The sequence below is a fragment of the Puma concolor genome, chromosome C2 (assembly GCF_028749965.1).
Source record: "Puma concolor isolate L17-30 chromosome C2, mPumCon1.1.hap2, whole genome shotgun sequence".
Classification (NCBI taxonomy): domain Eukaryota; kingdom Metazoa; phylum Chordata; class Mammalia; order Carnivora; family Felidae; genus Puma; species Puma concolor.
This window is the reverse complement of record NC_141675.1, coordinates 118,306,173-118,324,441: the sequence shown is the minus strand read 5'-3', so window position 1 is coordinate 118,324,441 and position 18,269 is coordinate 118,306,173. Positions and strand designations below refer to the sequence as shown.

The 18,269-nt window shown below is 33.2% G+C and overlaps 1 protein-coding gene across 3 annotated transcripts in view; it reads left to right on the top strand.

The window, feature by feature from the left end:
- The window catches only part of EPHA3 (EPH receptor A3), a 360,579-nt gene that overhangs the window by 306,115 nt on the left and 36,195 nt on the right, over nucleotides 1-18,269 (top strand). For all 3 annotated transcript variants that reach the window (XM_086675678.1, XM_025913295.2, XM_086675679.1), the window contains exons 12-13: nucleotides 8,372-8,433; nucleotides 10,850-11,059. In XM_086675678.1, the coding sequence (XP_086531804.1) occupies nucleotides 8,372-8,433; nucleotides 10,850-11,059 (272 nt within the window). The remainder of the gene's footprint in view (nucleotides 1-8,371; nucleotides 8,434-10,849; nucleotides 11,060-18,269) is intronic.

Genomic DNA, 18,269 nt, shown 5'->3' with positions numbered 1-18,269 from the left:
GATTTTTTGATTTCCAGTGTTATGTATTATTGAAACTAATTTGTTACATTTGACTAGATGTTACCTATAAATTCATTTACTGAATGATGAGCAATATTAAACCATAATTATTATGGCAGGATTTCTTGAAATATAAAAATGAAATAATCAAATATGAACTATGGTCAGTTCACAAAGAGAATCATAAAACAATCCCCAAGACCAAAATGCAAAAAAAAAAAAGTTGCATTGAGGAAAAAAAGACTTTAAAAACCACAGGTATTATCCATTAAATACCTTATTCAAGTCTGATTCTGTAACATTCTAATATGGATTACAACTGCCTATTCTTAGGGTGAAAGTTCTAAATTTGATATATCTCCCTGGTCATATAAGCATGTAAGAGGGTGCCAAATCTGACTATACAGATCCCAGTCATCTCATATAGTGTGAACATAATAGGGTAGCAGACCTAGAATTAGATTTTGAACTCTTTTAGTGGCATATTTAAAACCTCTAAGTCTGGTACCCTATAACATCGGAGAGGAAACAGCAGTCCTTAGAATAAAGTTAATATGTTGCATTTAACATATAAATAAGGCAATTTTATCACCAGAAGTTATTCATCCACTCCTGTTATTTTCTTTGTTCCCTGAGAATATATGACTATTAAAACAATCCAATTGCAAAGTTTAGAAACATACACACACACACACACACACACACACACACACACACACACACACCCCAAGAGTGATGTAGAGCTTATAATTTAATAAACAAACCTGTGTTTTAAGGAAGAAAAAACAATTATATTGGTATCTGGATTAAGAGTCAGAGGATCAGCGGCACCTGGGTATCTCAGTTGGTTGAGCATCTGACTCTTGGTTTTGGGCCTGACCTGAGCTGAAACCAAGAGTCAGATACTCAACCAACAGTCTGTGCTGACAGCATGGACCCTGCTTGGGATTCTTTCTCTCCCCCTCCCCTGACTGTGTGTGTGCTCTCTAAACAAACAAACAAACAAACTTTAAAAAAAAAATCAGAGGTTCAGAGTTTAAGTTTTGACTCAACCCAACTGGTTGTGAGACCGTTGGCGAATCAAACCAGTCACAGGGACTCATTTTCTTCACCTGTAATTTGGAAGAGCAGTTCTACTTCACTATTTCCAGATACTTTAAAGATCAAATAAGATTATGTAGGAATACATTGTTAAGTGAAATAGAGCCATGAAAATCTAAATTACCACTTCTGGTAAGCTTGAGATTTTATCAGTTAATCTTGGCTGTGTAGAAAAAAAAAATTCTTGAAACAATTCCCTTTTTTGCTCAATGATAATTTTTTAAACTACTGCTATTAATTATATGCTTGAAACACTAGGTCTGTTATAATGTATCATTTTCAAGTCTTTTAGAGAAAGCCCTTTATTCAATCATTATATTTTCATTTATTTGAATTGAGCCATAAACAATTTTAATGATACGTTTTGAGCCTGATGGTATTAAACAAGAGAAGGTGAGAGAGTCTCTGATCTTCAAAGTAGCAGAAAGCTGGGGGCACAGTCTCTGCTCAGAACTTGGTACTAACATGTGTTATCAATTTTAGCTGGAGTTCAAAAGATGGAACTTGTTTTTAGCAAATGTTTGATATTTCTGCCATCACACCATTAGTCAAATGATGTTGATACTCCAAGAAGACCTCCATTGGCCACTATTCATCCAGTGAAATAAAAGGAATTATACTAGATAAGGTTGATGTGTTTTTGTATTTGGAGAGGGATTATTTTCTGAAAATTAAAAAAAAATAATAATGCAATTTAACTATAACTTTGCATCATTAAGGAATACAGTGAGCAGAACATTAGGACAATTTCTCATAATTAAAACATTTCTATGCTGGTATGAGCATCCACCTTCCACCAAAAGCTTAGTCATTTGTTTGTTCTTTTCTATCTCCTGCATATATGATAAAAAAAAAAATATCGCTGAAATAAGACATCATTCTGTGGTGACGATGCCAAATTCTTGCTTTGTCCTGTTTGCTTCTCTCTAAGGGTTTTCTTCTGTACTTACCTTAAGGGTACTAACTCCCTATAGTATTTAATATAGTCCATATATGTGTTATATTTATTTTATTAATAATTTGTAGAAGTAGTTTGTTAAAACAAACTCTGGTAACCCAAGTTCTCATGCGTTCATGACTAATCTGAGAAAGGAGTTGGGAGCCTCTCTGTCTTAGTGTCCACAACAACAAAATTAGGAAAATCTTTCCTGAATATATTGGAGAAAAACATAAGACAGGGAATGCTATTTTTGCATGCTTAAGAACTTTCTTTATTTTTCCAACATTGCCCATTTATATCTTTTGGTTATATTGGCCACATTTGAATTACAAAAAAATATGTTGTTGTCTATTTTCCCCATTTAAATAGTATGAACTTATGATATTTTTGAAAGGTTAAATGCAACTTAACAACATTTGTTAGAGCATGACACGTGTTCCCAAAGACTGACTTTTAAAGAGCACTAGTTTAAATATACAATAACTCTCCTAAAGAAGAGCTATAATTATATACTTACTTAATAAGTGTCTGAGTAATTCTAGTCATACACAAATTCTTGCAGAAAGTGAGAAAAAAAACCACCCCTATTTCATGAGGTTAATGATATCTTGATACCAAAGCATACAATAATATTTTCAGAGAGGAAAACAACTGTAATTCATGAACAAAAACTCAGTAACACTCGAGTAATTGTAAAGCCATAGCTAACAATGTATCATAAAAGATACTATATAATTCTCAAGTTTAGTTTATTCCAAGAAGGCAAAGTTGGTTTACTATTTAATCATTCTGGAAATTCACATTAATAGAAAAGAAAATGCCAATCTCAATGGATGCAGAAAATAAACACCTTAGTTTAAAAAGTTTTCTTAGCACATCCTACATAGAAAATATGTATGTTTGATAAATGTAAAAACCCCAAAACAAAAACAAACAAGCCTACAAACATCATATTTAGTAGTAAAACATAAACACATTTATTTTAAAGTAGAAGTGAGAATGCTACTATTACCACTTTAATTCATTAATATACCTAAGGCCTTAATTTCTATAGTTAAACAAGAAAATAAGTAAAAGGTAGAAAGCCTGAAAAGGGAAATGCTAAGCTGTCCTTATAAAATCAGACTGAGCACGTTCAGAGTACTATATTTATTAATTATTGTTGTACTTATGCAAATAAGCTTTGTATTCAAAGGGAGAGTAGAAATATTGCTCTTGTCTTTTTTAATTTAAGTACAGTTGATGTACAATGATATATTTGTTTTAAATGTACGGCATATTATTGACCACGTTGCCTATGCTGTACTTTTATCTGTTCCTGTCTTTGAAAGTATTAAATTTTGTTTCAAATTAAGCACAAATAAATTTTAAAAATGTAAAGTCAGTTAAATGTAAAGCATTCAGCGTACTGAGATTGATGGAGCATGGTTGTTTAGGAAGACTTGGGAGAAAGTGTTTCTTAGCCTAATTTTTAAGAAAGAGATTGTCCTTAGACACCCTGAAATGATAGACATGAGATGATCAATTTTTTAAAATGTTTATTTATTTTTGAGAAAGAGAGAGACAGAGTGCAATTGGGGGAAGAGGCAGAGAGAGAGGGAGACACAGAATCTGAAGCAGGCTCCAGGCTCTGAGCTGTCAGCACAGAGCCCCACGCGGGGCTAGAACTCACAAACCGTGAGATCATGACCTGAGCCGAAGTCGAAGGTTAAGTCAATCGCTTAACCAACTGAGCCACCCAGGTGCCCCGAGATTATCAATTTTAACTGGCACTCTGCTAGGTGCTAGTTTTAGAACATAACCAACATGGAGTTGGTTCCTGCCCTCATTAACTCCTAGACCAGTAGATGTAATAGGGGTCATTTTGGAAATGAATAATGTCTTGATTAAAATTGAATTTTGGGGCGCCTGGGTGGCGCAGTCGGTTAAGCGTCCGACTTCAGCCAGGTCACGATCTCGCGGTCCATGAGTTCGAGCCCCCGCGTCGGGCTCTGGGCTGATGGCTCGGAGCCTGGAGCCTGTTTCCGATTCTGTGTCTCCCTCTCTCTCTGCCCCTCCCCCGTTCATGCTCTGTCTCTCTCTGTCCCAAAAATAAATAAACGTTAAAAAAAAAAATTTTTTTTTAAAAAATTGAATTTGGAAAAGATTACCCTGTAGTTTTATATGATAATGGGAAACCACAGAAAAACACTCTAGGTCATCGCAATATCTCTCTCAGTCAGACATAGTACGTGAAAATCTAAAACTGAAACATTTTCTTTCTAATCAAAAGTGATTCTAGTCTTTTTTCCTGGGAATAATGAGGTGTATTTGTCGTTTTTTAATTTTTTATTTTTCCTTCTCCTGTGTATGCTTTCTGGCTTCCTCGATTCTAGCTCCATGATACTAACAATGAGTGATACTAACAATGTTTAAGTCTTTTGAAAATGAGACATAGAGTATGTGAGATACAATTACCGGTAATAGGAATTAATAGCATTTCTTTTGAAAATGAATTAAATTTCAATAATTATTTTTAATTTTATTTTTTTAAGTAATCTCTACATCCAATGTGGATCTTGAATTTACAACCTCAAGGTCAAGAGTCGCATGCTCTATGCACTGAGCCAGTCAGGCACTCCAATAATTTTTAATATTTCAATCATTGATAAATACTTTTTATGTTTTAATGAAAACATTTTAATCTAAAGCCAATATTTATTTGATAGTTGAAATAAAAATCTCATGTATGGCTGTATATTTATTACATTTTCCTGCTCTTCTTTTTATAGAAAATGTGATTAGAAAGTTGTGGTTGGAATACATGGTGCTGAACATGGAAATCTTAGTTTTCAAAATCACATTTCTTCTGTCATCAAACAGTGGTTCATGATTAGTAATATATCTGAGCCACTGGGGATAGTTGAGGAAATGAACCAACTGACTGTAACAGACTGATTTGTTTCCTGTAACCCTTTAATTATAAAAGGTCATAATTTTATCTACACTCAAGAATCAATTGAGGAACAAAAGCAAAATTCCTCTGCATAATTTGCTTTGCTCATTTTTATTGGAGTTTCACTTCAGCCAGTTATCCCGCAATAATTTTGGTGAGTTTAGTATGGATACTCAGATGCATTTTAGGATTTCTGAGGGCGGCGAATGATACAAGCTCTTGAAAATACATATGAAAGAGCATGCAAACTTGGATAGAAATACATTGCATCCATGTACGGATGAGCTGATATTTTATGATTTCCAGCTGTATTTAATACATGTTAGAACTAGTTCTCACCACTGTCATGGAGAGTTTCTTTTCCTTTAACCCTATTTATATAATCAAAAGCACAAGTGAAACTAAGGCAGAATAGACACTTAAAACAAAAAAGGAAAAAAAGTTAAAAATTAAGGCTTTCCAAGGTAGAATATTTGTGATTTTGTTTATTCTTTGTCTGTACGTTTGGGTTTGCTACATCTTTGAACTTAATGTAAAGCATATTTTCAGACTTGCCCATCTTAACTGATGTGTTTACAAATACCTAAAGTTTAGAGCTAAATACAGCCTGATCTGATTTCTGAATGGTCATGGGGCTTTGGCTTAATTGACTGGTTTGATTTTTCAGCTACTTTTATTTCCCTTGCCAAACATTCCACTAGACATGCTAACAAGAAATGAAATGGTCATAGGGCTGGGAGCCAGAAGGAAACGAGTGATAAGCAAAGGTCTAGGTAGTACAAAAACACAGTAACTGGCCACTGTAATTGACAGTTGGCTGTATGAGGCAAACTATCTATGACTACACTTAATGTATGCATTGAATTTTGCAGGCATATTATTCTTCACAGAATTGTATTAAGGCAAGAACATAGAAAATTATAGTGATTATAGTGATTTATGGAGAACATGCCTATGAAAGATTTCATTCATTCCTTCGTTCATTTATTTGTTTGTTCATCCATTCTTTTAATTTCGGGTCAGTCTCTGGGATCAGTCTTCAGGCAGTGGATTTATCAGTTCAAGAGAGATAGAAGTTTCCAAGGAAATGTTGAATATTCCTTTTTGTCTTGAATATTGTCAAATCCGTGCTTAATTAGAATTTTGAAGAAGCAAGTTCTGGAGTCTTAAGCCTTCGGATAAATGAATGGCTTTTCAGACATTTACCAGATTAACAAGATATATATGATGTGTTACCCAAAATATATAACTAAATCAGTATCTTAATGGAGGATAGATTGGGATATCAATTGATTGTTACATATATAAAAATTATCTGAAAATTATAGAATTTAAATATATTTTACCTCTCATTAAATAAGACATATAGCTTGGGATGCATTCAAATGCTAAATATAACAAGTATAACCTGCATGATACCAAGCCATAATTCATAACCAGTGTGAGTTAAGAGTTTTTGCCTATGAAAGGAGAAAGCAAGCAAAGAACGCTATTTTCTATCACCAGAATAGCAAACTTTCATGATATAGAAGGAACATATGAGGAAAGCTTAAAAGTGTACACTGTATTAGGGATGCATCGATATTTGTTAAAGAGCAATTTGCTCAAAGTCTTTCAGCAGTGCTCACTCAAGACTTGATTCAGGTTCTCCTGACATGGAAGACAAGTAATTTGCCTTCTTTTTGTAATAGAATGGAATTATATTTAAAACAATATTACAGCAAAAATAAAGGAAGAGAATTATATTGTAGTAACAGTGTAGGCTTTGAAATCAGAGACAGCCATGTTAAGGATTTGCTAGAGAACTAGCTAATTATGTAACCTCAGCTAGTTTCTTAAATCCACTATGCTTTTGGTTGAGGGCATCATAAAATGGGAATAATATATGTTACTAAAGCATAGATGATGTGAAGATGACGTGATATAATGTATGTATGTAATATGTATGTGTATATATGTAATGTTATATAATGCTAACTATGCAAAAAATTTACTAGTGTTTCCCATATATAAAAAAATATCCATCTTCCATATTTCTTTTCTTTTTGAAAAGTTCATTTTGCGTTACTTATTTTCCAAGTTGTTATCATAACGTATATAGAGTATATTTTCAGCTTTGTTCACATGATATTAAAGTGTAACAATAAGGTAAAATGCTAGGCTTCAGAGTTCTCATTTTAATTCAAAATAATCCATAGAATTAACACCCAACGATCGCATTAAATTATTACCCATGGCTTAACATATATTCTATTTGTGAATCTCTATATAAATATACTTAGCACTTTTGTATCTAACACTTTTTCATATTTTAAATGTTTCCCACAGCATAAATTTCCAAAAATAACAGCATACTCTGTTCAGGTCGCTACTTTTGATTTTATTACTTATTAGTTGTATGACATTGGGTAAGTTAATTACCCTCTATCTCCGTTTTCTCATGTGTAAAATGGAAATGATAATAATAAGTTATCATATATAAAACAATTAAACCAGCAAAGTGCATACAATAAGACCATATAAATACATTTAAATGCTCATTAAAAGGTATAATGGCATTTAAGTCCACATATTTCTAAAATGGTTATTATAAGTTACTGCCAACAACAGTTTTAATTTTATTTTCCGTTTAAACATGGATTTTATCATTTTTAATACGTTAATTATACAGATTTTAAAAGTTATAATTATTAGTCTTAATTGTTTTATGAAAATCATATGTAGGATCCATGAAGATGGGGACTTTGATTTACTTGCTCTAACCAGCATAAAAAGGAGCACCTAGGGGCGCCTGGGTGGCGCAGTCGGTTAAGCGTCCGACTTCAGCCAGGTCACGATCTCGCGGTCCGTGAGTTCGAGCCCCGCGTCGGGCTCTGGGCTGATGGCTCAGAGCCTGGAGCCTGTTTCCGATTCTGTGTCTCCCTCTCTCTCTGCCCCTCCCCCGTTCATGCTCTGTCTCTCTCTGTCCCAAAAATAAATAAACGTTGAAAAAAAAATTAAAAAAAAAAAAAAAGGAGCACCTAGTCCATAGTTCTATAAATATCTGTAGAAAATACAAATGATTGTGGAAATCCTGGCTCTATCTTGGGCTGGAAAGCAGAAATACTTGATTTTGTAGATCAGCTGAGATGCAGTTAAAGGGAATAAAAGGGGTATATATTAGGTTCACAAAGAGCCATGCCAAATAAGCCAATTTAGATATCATAGGTTATAGGCCCTTGTTCTGAAAACCAATCTTCTTCCTTTTTTTTTTTTTAGTTTTATTTTCTATTGAAAAATGTTTCTTTGTTAAAACTGGGAAGATAGTTTACATTTTTTAATTCATCAGGTGTATCATAGTGTATTCTATATATATTCATCACATGATATTTGTTTGTTATTTATCATATATCCAGGTAAACCAGTTATGATTGTCACAGAATACATGGAGAATGGTTCCTTGGACAGTTTCTTACGTGTAAGTAGAAGATTTTATATATATTCATATATCTCTTATCCCTATCTATCTATATACACATATGCATAAATGTGGAATGAATGCTAAAGATGTTAGAGGCAACCTCTCATATCTTGCCAGCAATTAGATAACAAAGTTTAAAGTGGAACTGAAATGTGGGGGGTCTAAATAGTAAGAGGAAGACTAAAATTGCATCTTTATCTTGCAGTGTCCAAGGTTAATGGCTTATATTTGTAAAACAAATCTATGCAATCTGCTTCAGCTTTTTGTACTGCCAAGATTCACATTGGCTAAAATAAAAATTAAAAAAAGACTTTTAGTAAGACACAAATAACGCTGATATAAGACAAATATTCTCTTGTCTTCACTTAAAATAACCTCAGACTGCTATAGGAAGAACATGTCTCGCTCACATAGAGCTTTGGTCTCAGAAAATGAGCAAGTGTTAACAACGCCAAAGTAGTCTTAATTCAGAGATACCATTTTGGTATATGTGCTGCTGAAGCAAGCACCAGAGACACATTTTGGTAATAGATGTGCATCCATATCTATTTTTTAAATATTTAAACTTAGAAACTTTTTTTTTAAGTTACTTCAGTAAAAATTTGTTCAAAGAAATGCAAAAAATTTATGGAAAACAAGGCACTGCCAATCACCAGTGACTGCAGGGATTAAAAAAGACATACACTCTGTCCTCAATATGCTTTCAGCACTATAGTAGGGTGCCTGAGTGGCTCAGTCGGTTAAGCGTCTGACTCTTGGTTTTGGCTGAGGTCATGATGTCTCAGTTAGTGAGTTTGATCCCCTCATCAGGCTCTGTGTTGATAGTGCAGAGCCTGCTTGGGATCCTCTCTCATTCTCTCTCTCTCTCCCTCCCTCTCTCTCTCTGTCTCTCTGCCCCTCCCCTGCCCATGCTATTTCTCAAAAAGAAATAAATAAACTTAAAAAGTGTTTTTAAATAAAATTAAAAAAGGAATTCAGCGCTATAGAATAGAGATGGGTAGAGAGAGAGATAGACGATAGATAGATAGATAGATAGATAGATAGATAGATAGATAGATAGATATTAGATAGATAGAATAGGATGATTCATTATCATAGAAGAGAATTCTAAATTTTCTATAAATGAGAAATTGCATTCCTTATTTTAATATTCACGAGGCAAACAATTTTTTAATGTTTATTTATTTTTGAGAGAGACAGAGAGAAAGAGAGAATGCGTGTGCACATGGGGTAAAAGCGGGGAGGTGGGGAGAGAATCCTAAACGGACTCCACACTGTCAGTACAGTGCCCAATGTGGGGTTCAGACTCACTAACGGTGAGATCATGACCTCAGCCAAAATCAAGAGTTGGCTGTTTAAACTACTGAGCTACCCAGGCACTCCAAGGCAAACACAGTTTTATCAGCAGTTATTTTCACAAGCATTTCAAAAACAAATATTCTTCAAATCGGGTCATAGAAACCATTATAATACATATTCTTTTAAAATGTTATTGTGTATATATAACTAAACATGGAATTTTATAGCTACTTATTTATACATGCATTTATGCACATATTTACATATGTATGTATGTGTATTTGTTTACCTATCTATCATATAAATCATGTATTTCTGTTTTTTTTTAAGTTTATTTATTCATTTTTGAGAGAGAGAGAGAGAGAGAGAGAGAGTGAGCGAGCTGGGGAGGGGCAGAGAGAAAGGTAGACAAAGAATCTCAAAGAGGCTCCATGCTGTCGGTGCAGAGCCCCACCCCACCAACTGTGAGATCATGACCTGAGATGAAATCAAGAGTAGGATGCTTAAGCCCAGTTCCCCTTGTATTTCTATTTTAATCAAAGTAAATTGGAAGTTTTTCTAAATACAGGACTCTGACTTGTGTTTTGTTGTTTTCCATTTTATGAACTATAACTGAAGATTGAGTAGAAAAACAAATACTCAGTAAATATCTTTGACCAATTCTGAAAGAATTATGATGATTTAAAAATTTAACATCTACCTTATTTGAAGCAATTAATAAAATATCTGGAAAACTAGAAGGAAGAATGAACACTCAATCAAACAAATATGTAAAACTAAAATAGCCCCAAGACTCATTTCATTTTGTTGTTCCTGAGGTTAAAATTTCTGAGGAGTTTGTATGTCACATAAAGACCATGAAAGCTATGGTATTGAACCTGAAGTGAAAGAATATTTAGGGTCCTTCTTGTTATGAACTATTTAGTGATGAAGCTACTATGCTATTTTGTTTTAGCCTTATTTCTGTTTATTCACATAGCTTGTGAGGCTGGGGTGCTTGGAACTAAAATGTATATAATCAGTCTTCTTACAATTTAGTGTGTGAGATTGTAACCAAGATTTATCTTTAAGAAAGAGCAACACATCTTAATTGTATATTTGAAATACTTCTCAGAAACACGATGCCCAGTTTACGGTCATCCAGCTAGTGGGGATGCTTCGAGGGATAGCATCTGGCATGAAGTACCTCTCAGATATGGGTTATGTTCACCGAGACCTTGCTGCTCGTAACATTTTGATCAACAGTAATTTGGTGTGTAAGGTTTCTGATTTTGGACTTTCACGTGTTCTAGAAGATGACCCAGAAGCTGCTTATACAACACGAGTGAGTACCTTTTTTTTCTTTTCTTTTTTCCTTTTTATCTTTGTTTCCCACCTTGTGCTATGTTGATTTGCGAATAAATAGAAATCACCTCTCTCCCTGCTGTCAATTATATCTTCCCCCAAAGGAAACATATCCTTTAACATTAAAATACTGTTACTTATTCTGAGAAAATAGATGGCCATTGTTTATAAGGTGGCATACCTCTGTCCAATTAGATACAATTTTAAAGCATTTTAAAATTCATGTTTATATAAGTAACACATGCTCACACTATAAAAATTTCAAAACAAAGCAATAAAAAGGAATAAAGTCATCCATAATTCTGCCACCCATAGAGAACACTTGTAACTTTGTCAGTTAATTCTTCCAGATTTTTTTCTACATACCTATTATACATACCTATGAATGAATATGTAATTAGATTAGGATTATGTATAGGATTATTTATAACATCACTGTATAGCCTTTTTTTCTCTTAGCCATATATCTCTTGAATGTATTTCATTGTCAGTAAGTTTGGTATATTCTATTACCTGGTTTGCCATTTAAAAAATTAACCCCTAATTATTGAGCAAATTAGTATTATATCTATCTTTTCTTTCTTTGTTAATTATTATTATTATTATTATCATTATTATTACTATTACTATTTTATCATGATAAGTGTACTCTTTAATCCCCATCCCCCTACCCACCTCCTCTCTGGGAAACCATCAATTTGTTCTCTAAGTTAAGAGTCTGTTTCTTGGTTTGTCTCTCTCTCTCTCTTTTTTTTTCTTTGCTTGTTTGTTTTGTTCCTTAAATTTCACATATGAGTGAGATCATATGGTATTTATCCTTCTCTGACTGATTTCACTTAACATTATACTCTCTAACTCTGTCCCTGTTGGTGCAAATGACAAGCTTTCATTTATTTTATGGCTAAATAATATTCCATTGTGTGTGTGTGTGTGTGCGTGTGTGTGTGTATATATATATATATATATATATATATATATATATATATATACCATTGTATATATTCCATTGTGTGTATATATATATATCTATATATACACACACACACACACCACATCTTTATCCATTCCCTATCTACCTATGGATATTTGGGCTGCTTCCATGGTTTGACTATTATAAATAAGGCTGCAATAAATATAGGGGTGCATGTATCCCTTTGAATTAGTGTTTTGTATTTTTTGGGTTATACACAGTGATGTGATTACTGGATCATAGGGTAGTTCTATTTTTATTTTTTGAGGAAACTCCATACTGTTTTTGCATTCCCACCAGTAGTGCATGAGTGTTCCTTTTTCTCCACATTCTCGCCAACACCTGTTGTTTCTTGTGTTTTTGATTTTAGCTATTCTGACAGGTGTGGGGTGATATCTCATTGTAGTTTTGATTTGCATTTCCCTGTGATGAGTGATGTTGAGCATCTTTCCATGTGTCTGTTGGCCATCTGGATGTGTTTTTTGAAGAAATGTCTGTTCATGTCTTCTGCCCATTTTAATTGGATTATTTGTTATTTTGTGTTAACTTATATAAGTTCGTTATATATTTTGAACACTCAACCCTTATGGGATATGTCCTTTGCAAATATCCTCTCCTATTCAGTAGGTTGACTTTTAGTTTATTTTTTTATTGTTTCCTTCACTGTGAAGATGCTTTTCATTTTGATGAAGTCCCAAAGTTCATTTTTGCTTTTATTTCTCTTGTCTCAGAAGATAGATCTAGGGGAAAAAGTTGCTAATGCCAATGTCAGAGAGATTACTGCCTGTGCTCTCTTCAAGGATTTTTATGGTTGCAGGTCTCACATTTAGGTCTTTAATCCATTTTGAGTTTGTTTTTGTGTATGGTGAAACAAAATTGTCCAGTTTCATTCTTTTGCATGTTGCTGCCCAGTTTTCCCAGCACCGTTTGTTGAAGAGACTGTCATTTCCTATTGTATATTCATTCATGACTCCTTTGTCAAAATTTAATTGACCATATGATTGTGGGTTTATTTCTGGGTTTTCTGTTCTATTCCATTGATCTGTGTGTCTATTTTTATACCAGTACCATACCATTTTTGTGATGCCTCCAAATGTTTTGTTTTTTTCAAGATTGCTTTGGCCATTCGGGGTATTTCGGGTTCCATATAAATTTTAGGATTGTTTGTTCTAGTTCTGTGAAAAGTGTTGTTGGTATTTTGATAGAGACTGCATTGAATGTATAGATTGCTTTGGGTAGTACACACATTTTAACAGTATTTGTTCTTCCAACCCATGAGCATGGAATGTCTTTCTGTTTCTTTGCATCATCTTGAATTTCTTTCATCAGTGTTTTATAGTTTTCAGAGGACAGGTCTTTCCCCTCTCTGGTTAAGCTTATTTTCCTACGTATTTTATGGGTCTTGGTGTTATTGTAAAGAGGATTGTTTTCTTAATTTCTCTTTCTGCTGGTTCATTACTGGTGCATAGGAATACAACAGATTTCGGTTACTGATTTTGCATCCTGTGACTTTCCTGAATTCAGATGCCAGTTCTAGTAGTTATTTGTGAAGTATCTAGGGTTTTTGATATATAGTATCATGTCATCTGCAAATAGTGAGAGTTTTACTTCTTCCTTATTTAGATTCCTTTTATTTCTTTATTGTGTCTAATTGCCGTGACTAGAACTACCAGTACTATGTTGAATAAAAGTGGTGAGAGTGGATATCCTTGTCTTCTTCCTGACCTTAAGGGAATAGCTCTCAGTTTTTCAACATTGAATATAATGCTCCCGGTGGGTTTTTCATATATGGCCTTTATTATGTTGAGGTATGTTCTCTCTAGACCTACTTTGCAGAGGGTTTTTATCATGAATGGATTTTGTACTTTATCAAAGGCTAGCCTTTCAATATTTTATACAAATGTATGACTGATCCATCTGTATTCATAATCGTATGAGTCTGATAATTTTCCTATGATATATTCCTAAAAGTGGATTTTCCATGTCAAAATTTTGTGCCTGTTTTAAAAGCATACTTAACTATATCCTGATAAAACTATATATCATCATTTTTGGTATTTATTAATTTTGAAAAAATTATACCTAATTGTTTTAATTCGTATTTAACTTGATTCAAATGCATCTGATTATTTTTTCATATATTTATTGGCAGATTTCTTTGAAAAGACATTCCTTTATAGAGTTTTTTTCATGACAGACAATTTTAGAAAATAAAGATATAATGATCACTAATGACATTACCAGAGGTAATCAATTTTAACATTTTATTTTTTTCCTTTCAAAATATTTTCTACACATTTTCATATGTAAATAATTACCAATTATGTATATAGTTACAAAAATGGGATCATATTATATATATATATATATATATACTTATATATAAAGTGATTTCCATTTGTCAACCCAGTATTTTCTTTATACACACACTCAATGTTGTTATGTAATCTGCCTGTTTTAACTTAAAATATAAAATGTGGATTTTTCTAGATGATTAACTTTGTATAATATCATTAAATAATGTATCGTACTCCATTTTAATCATGTACATTATTTATTTATCCAATGCACTATTAATTGAGCAGCATTCCAAAGTTTTGCTATTCTTAATACTTTGATGTAATCCTGATAAATGGTTCATGTCTGGTCATGATTATTTCCTCAGGATAAAATTTCAGAATTACAATTGTGGAGTCAAAATGTGTACAAATATGTGTGGATTTTCATGTATGAATTGCACAATTGTTTCCCAAATAGTTTGTTATGGAATTTCACTCCTAACAGCAACATATAAAGGAGGCTGTTTCCCTGTACTCTCACCAGCCAAGAAAATGGGCAGTTTTTAAAAAGTCAACTTCTGTTATTTTCTTCCGGTTTCTAATCATTACTAATTAAAAAAAAAAAAGAAACTCATGTGTTTCTGAAATCATCAATTTTAATGATTCCATTATCAGCCACCAAGTGTGTCACGTGGCATCTATCTCACATTCTGAGAAAGAGCCCGATTTGCCAGACTGAGTTTCATCTACAAAGTGATAAAGCCACAGTGGGAGAACCAGAAATTCAGAAGCACGGTGTCCCAGAGATATTCCTCGATGAGTTGATATAAGAGTTGAAACTCCCCCGATGGCTTTCTCCACTACACTTTTGTTAGCATTTCCCATTTTCAACTACACTCTAGCGGATTCACTCTGTTCATACATCAAGTATTTGTTAAAATGTGTCCTGCACAAAAATGTTGCTGTTCTTAGGCATACAGTTCACTAGGTTAAAAGCAAGAGAAATAAAATAAAATTGTATATCTAGCAGCTAGTTAAATTAAATTTATGACAGTGACTCTGAAAACAAAGTTCTGAAAAAAGAAAAAATTACAAAACATGGGTAAATATGCATCAGCACTATCGAGTGCTTTTTTTCAGTTTTCCTTTGTTCTTTCTCTGATTTCAAGAAAAATTAGTCAGCCAGCATTCTACAACAAAGCATCATTTTTATGACAATAAATTATGATTATAAGTTCTCAGGAGACAGCATATGCAATATATGATAATATATTTATAATTTTGAGGATTTTTTTTTATTCTACTCACTGCTACTAAAGATATCCTTCGTAACCTTCTGCTACTATATGAGCTTTTGACACATTCCGTGGAAGGTATCCTTCTTGCTGGTATTGTCCTTGTTGTTACAACAATCACCCAATACAAGAAATATTTCCAGTTTTAGTAAAAATATTTGATTAAAAAGCCTTTATTTGAAATATTAGATTTCTGGTCAGTCAGGTTTTAATCTCAGTGCCATATCCCATTTTTAAACTAGAACATTCTTGTTTTCAGTATTAGTCGTGATTTCTACGACACTCTAAGGAATGATTGTTCTTGTAGGAACTTGGAAGATTCATCCAAATCTGGATCATCTGCTGTCTAGAGAATATATTGGGTTAACTTTCAGAGCTTCATTTGTACTGATTGTTACTTTGTCAGGACTAAGGGGTACAGAAGATCATTTCTTGACACTAATAGAAAAAAAAGGTATTACTGTGTCAAAATTCTTCGTTATCATTTGTGAAATAAAAGTGCAAAAGGACCTTTGCATTTTTTATTCTCAGAAGATTCTTAAAAATCAACTAAATGGGCTCATTAACTACCAATAAATAGCTGTTTAGAATTTAATATCCATTTAACTTATTTAATGTTCATCCTTATATTTTCCCAGAACTCAAAATATCTATGATGGTCCTGACTTCTTCTGAGAAAGCTATAATTTGCATCTACATTTCTAGAATAATTTAGAAATCTTTAATTTAATCTCTTGTAATAATCCTTGTTTGGTACAATGATTTTATAATTTACCCCCAAATATGAGGTATGGTTTAAAGTAATAGGACTACTATTTTGTTTTTTAAACAAACACTGAAACAATTAAATAAGTGTTGCCATACTCATTCTTGGGAATTTGTATTACTGTGGGAACACTGCTATTACACAAAATGTTTTGGGAATTCCTCCTTTGAAATTATCTTTAAAATTAGATTGTGAACAATAGCATCATTCCAAATTATTTAAGCATGTAGTATTTGAGGAAACATACTTGCCTGAGATAAAAATCTCTGGTCTCAATAAGCTTAGAGTTAGTAAATAAGAAAAGCAGCACATTTGTTGTATAATAAAGTCTGGTTCTTTTTTTAACCAAAAACAGTATTTTTCAGCGTAGACATCCACTTTCTTTACTTGATTAAGCGTCCCGTGATTATGGTCCCTTCAGAAAAACAAGCTCATCATCGAAAACAGTGTGTCAAGGCGTTGTTTTTGGGCAAACACATTCTGGTGAATCTGGTTTAAAAAGCCAGTCACATTACTTGAGTCACACGTAACACATTTCATCTAGTGTCGCTTGGATTCAAATATTAGTATTCAGTGCCTCAGTGCACGAAGCCTTTTCCCAGATTGCTCTTCTAAAAGTTACTGCCTTTAGGTAGAGGGTAATTGCACTGGCATTTGATTCAGTGCCACTGAATGAATATAAGATGTCTGCTGCTCTCATTTTAAAAGCATCTTTGTGGTCCACAGGCAAAGTAGAAGAGTGGAACAGAATTTATGTCCACTAATTATGCATATATTTTTTTTTTAACCGGAGGGAACCACCTAGGAGTTGAGGAAATGCTTAGCCTTAAAACTTGAAACAATTTATCAGACATTTTCCCATGCTGCTTCTGATACTATCTTAAGTCTATCACAAGTTTTCCTTCCTTATGTCCCAACAGAATTCCTTGGGAGGAGAGGGTCAGATAAGATCATAATACACACTTTTTTTTATGTCTTCTCTTTTTTATAAGGGTATTGAGTAGGAAAGCAGAACTTTTTTCAATGCTCGCTTATGGTTATTTCTCCTCATTTCTCACTACTAAGTTATGCAAAAACTCCAAACATTAACAATTTCTGTCATACAACATTATTATGCATTTTGTAACCTTTGTAAAATTCCACCATACACATGAGATTTGAGAGTGAAAAAGGTATATAGTATTTTAGTATTATTATGAAAATAGTTCAGTCTTGCAGACCCTTTGAAAAGCTCTTGGGGGGCACCTAGAAATGCTTGGATGACACTTTGAGAACCACGTTATAGATACTATGTCAGGAAAAAACACTCTAAAAACTAAATGTCTTAGTATTTATTAAATGATATAACACCTTGGCATATTGTATTATATGATATTATAGCATGTTTTGAAGAAAGGCCTTGAAAGCATAAAAGCAGCTGCATACCAAGGGTTGCAAATCATCTTGAAAGGCCTTGTATTTCATTTGGGATGGAGCATTTAGCTCTGCAGATTTATACTGTTAGAGAGTTTTCGTTGTTGAGAAAAACATACAAGAAATGAATTCCCTCTCTTTGGTTTCCCATCATATGAATTCAAAGCACAATTATGGCACATTTCCTATATTTTTTTGCACTGAATTACCAGCTTACTTTATTTCATTTTAACAGAACCATGGAATTATGGGTGAGAACTGTTTACCACTAAATAATTTTCTAGTCTTTTTCCTTATGAAATTTCATTTTGAATGGTTACCATTTTTTATGTGCATGCACGCCTCTGTGTATATGAATATTCCTGTATTCATATGCTCAAATAGATGGGGTCCAAAATTCTGCCATAATGGTGCTCAATTTGCTGTTTAACAGGATCAAGTTAGAGAAATTATAGGCTTTTATCTAA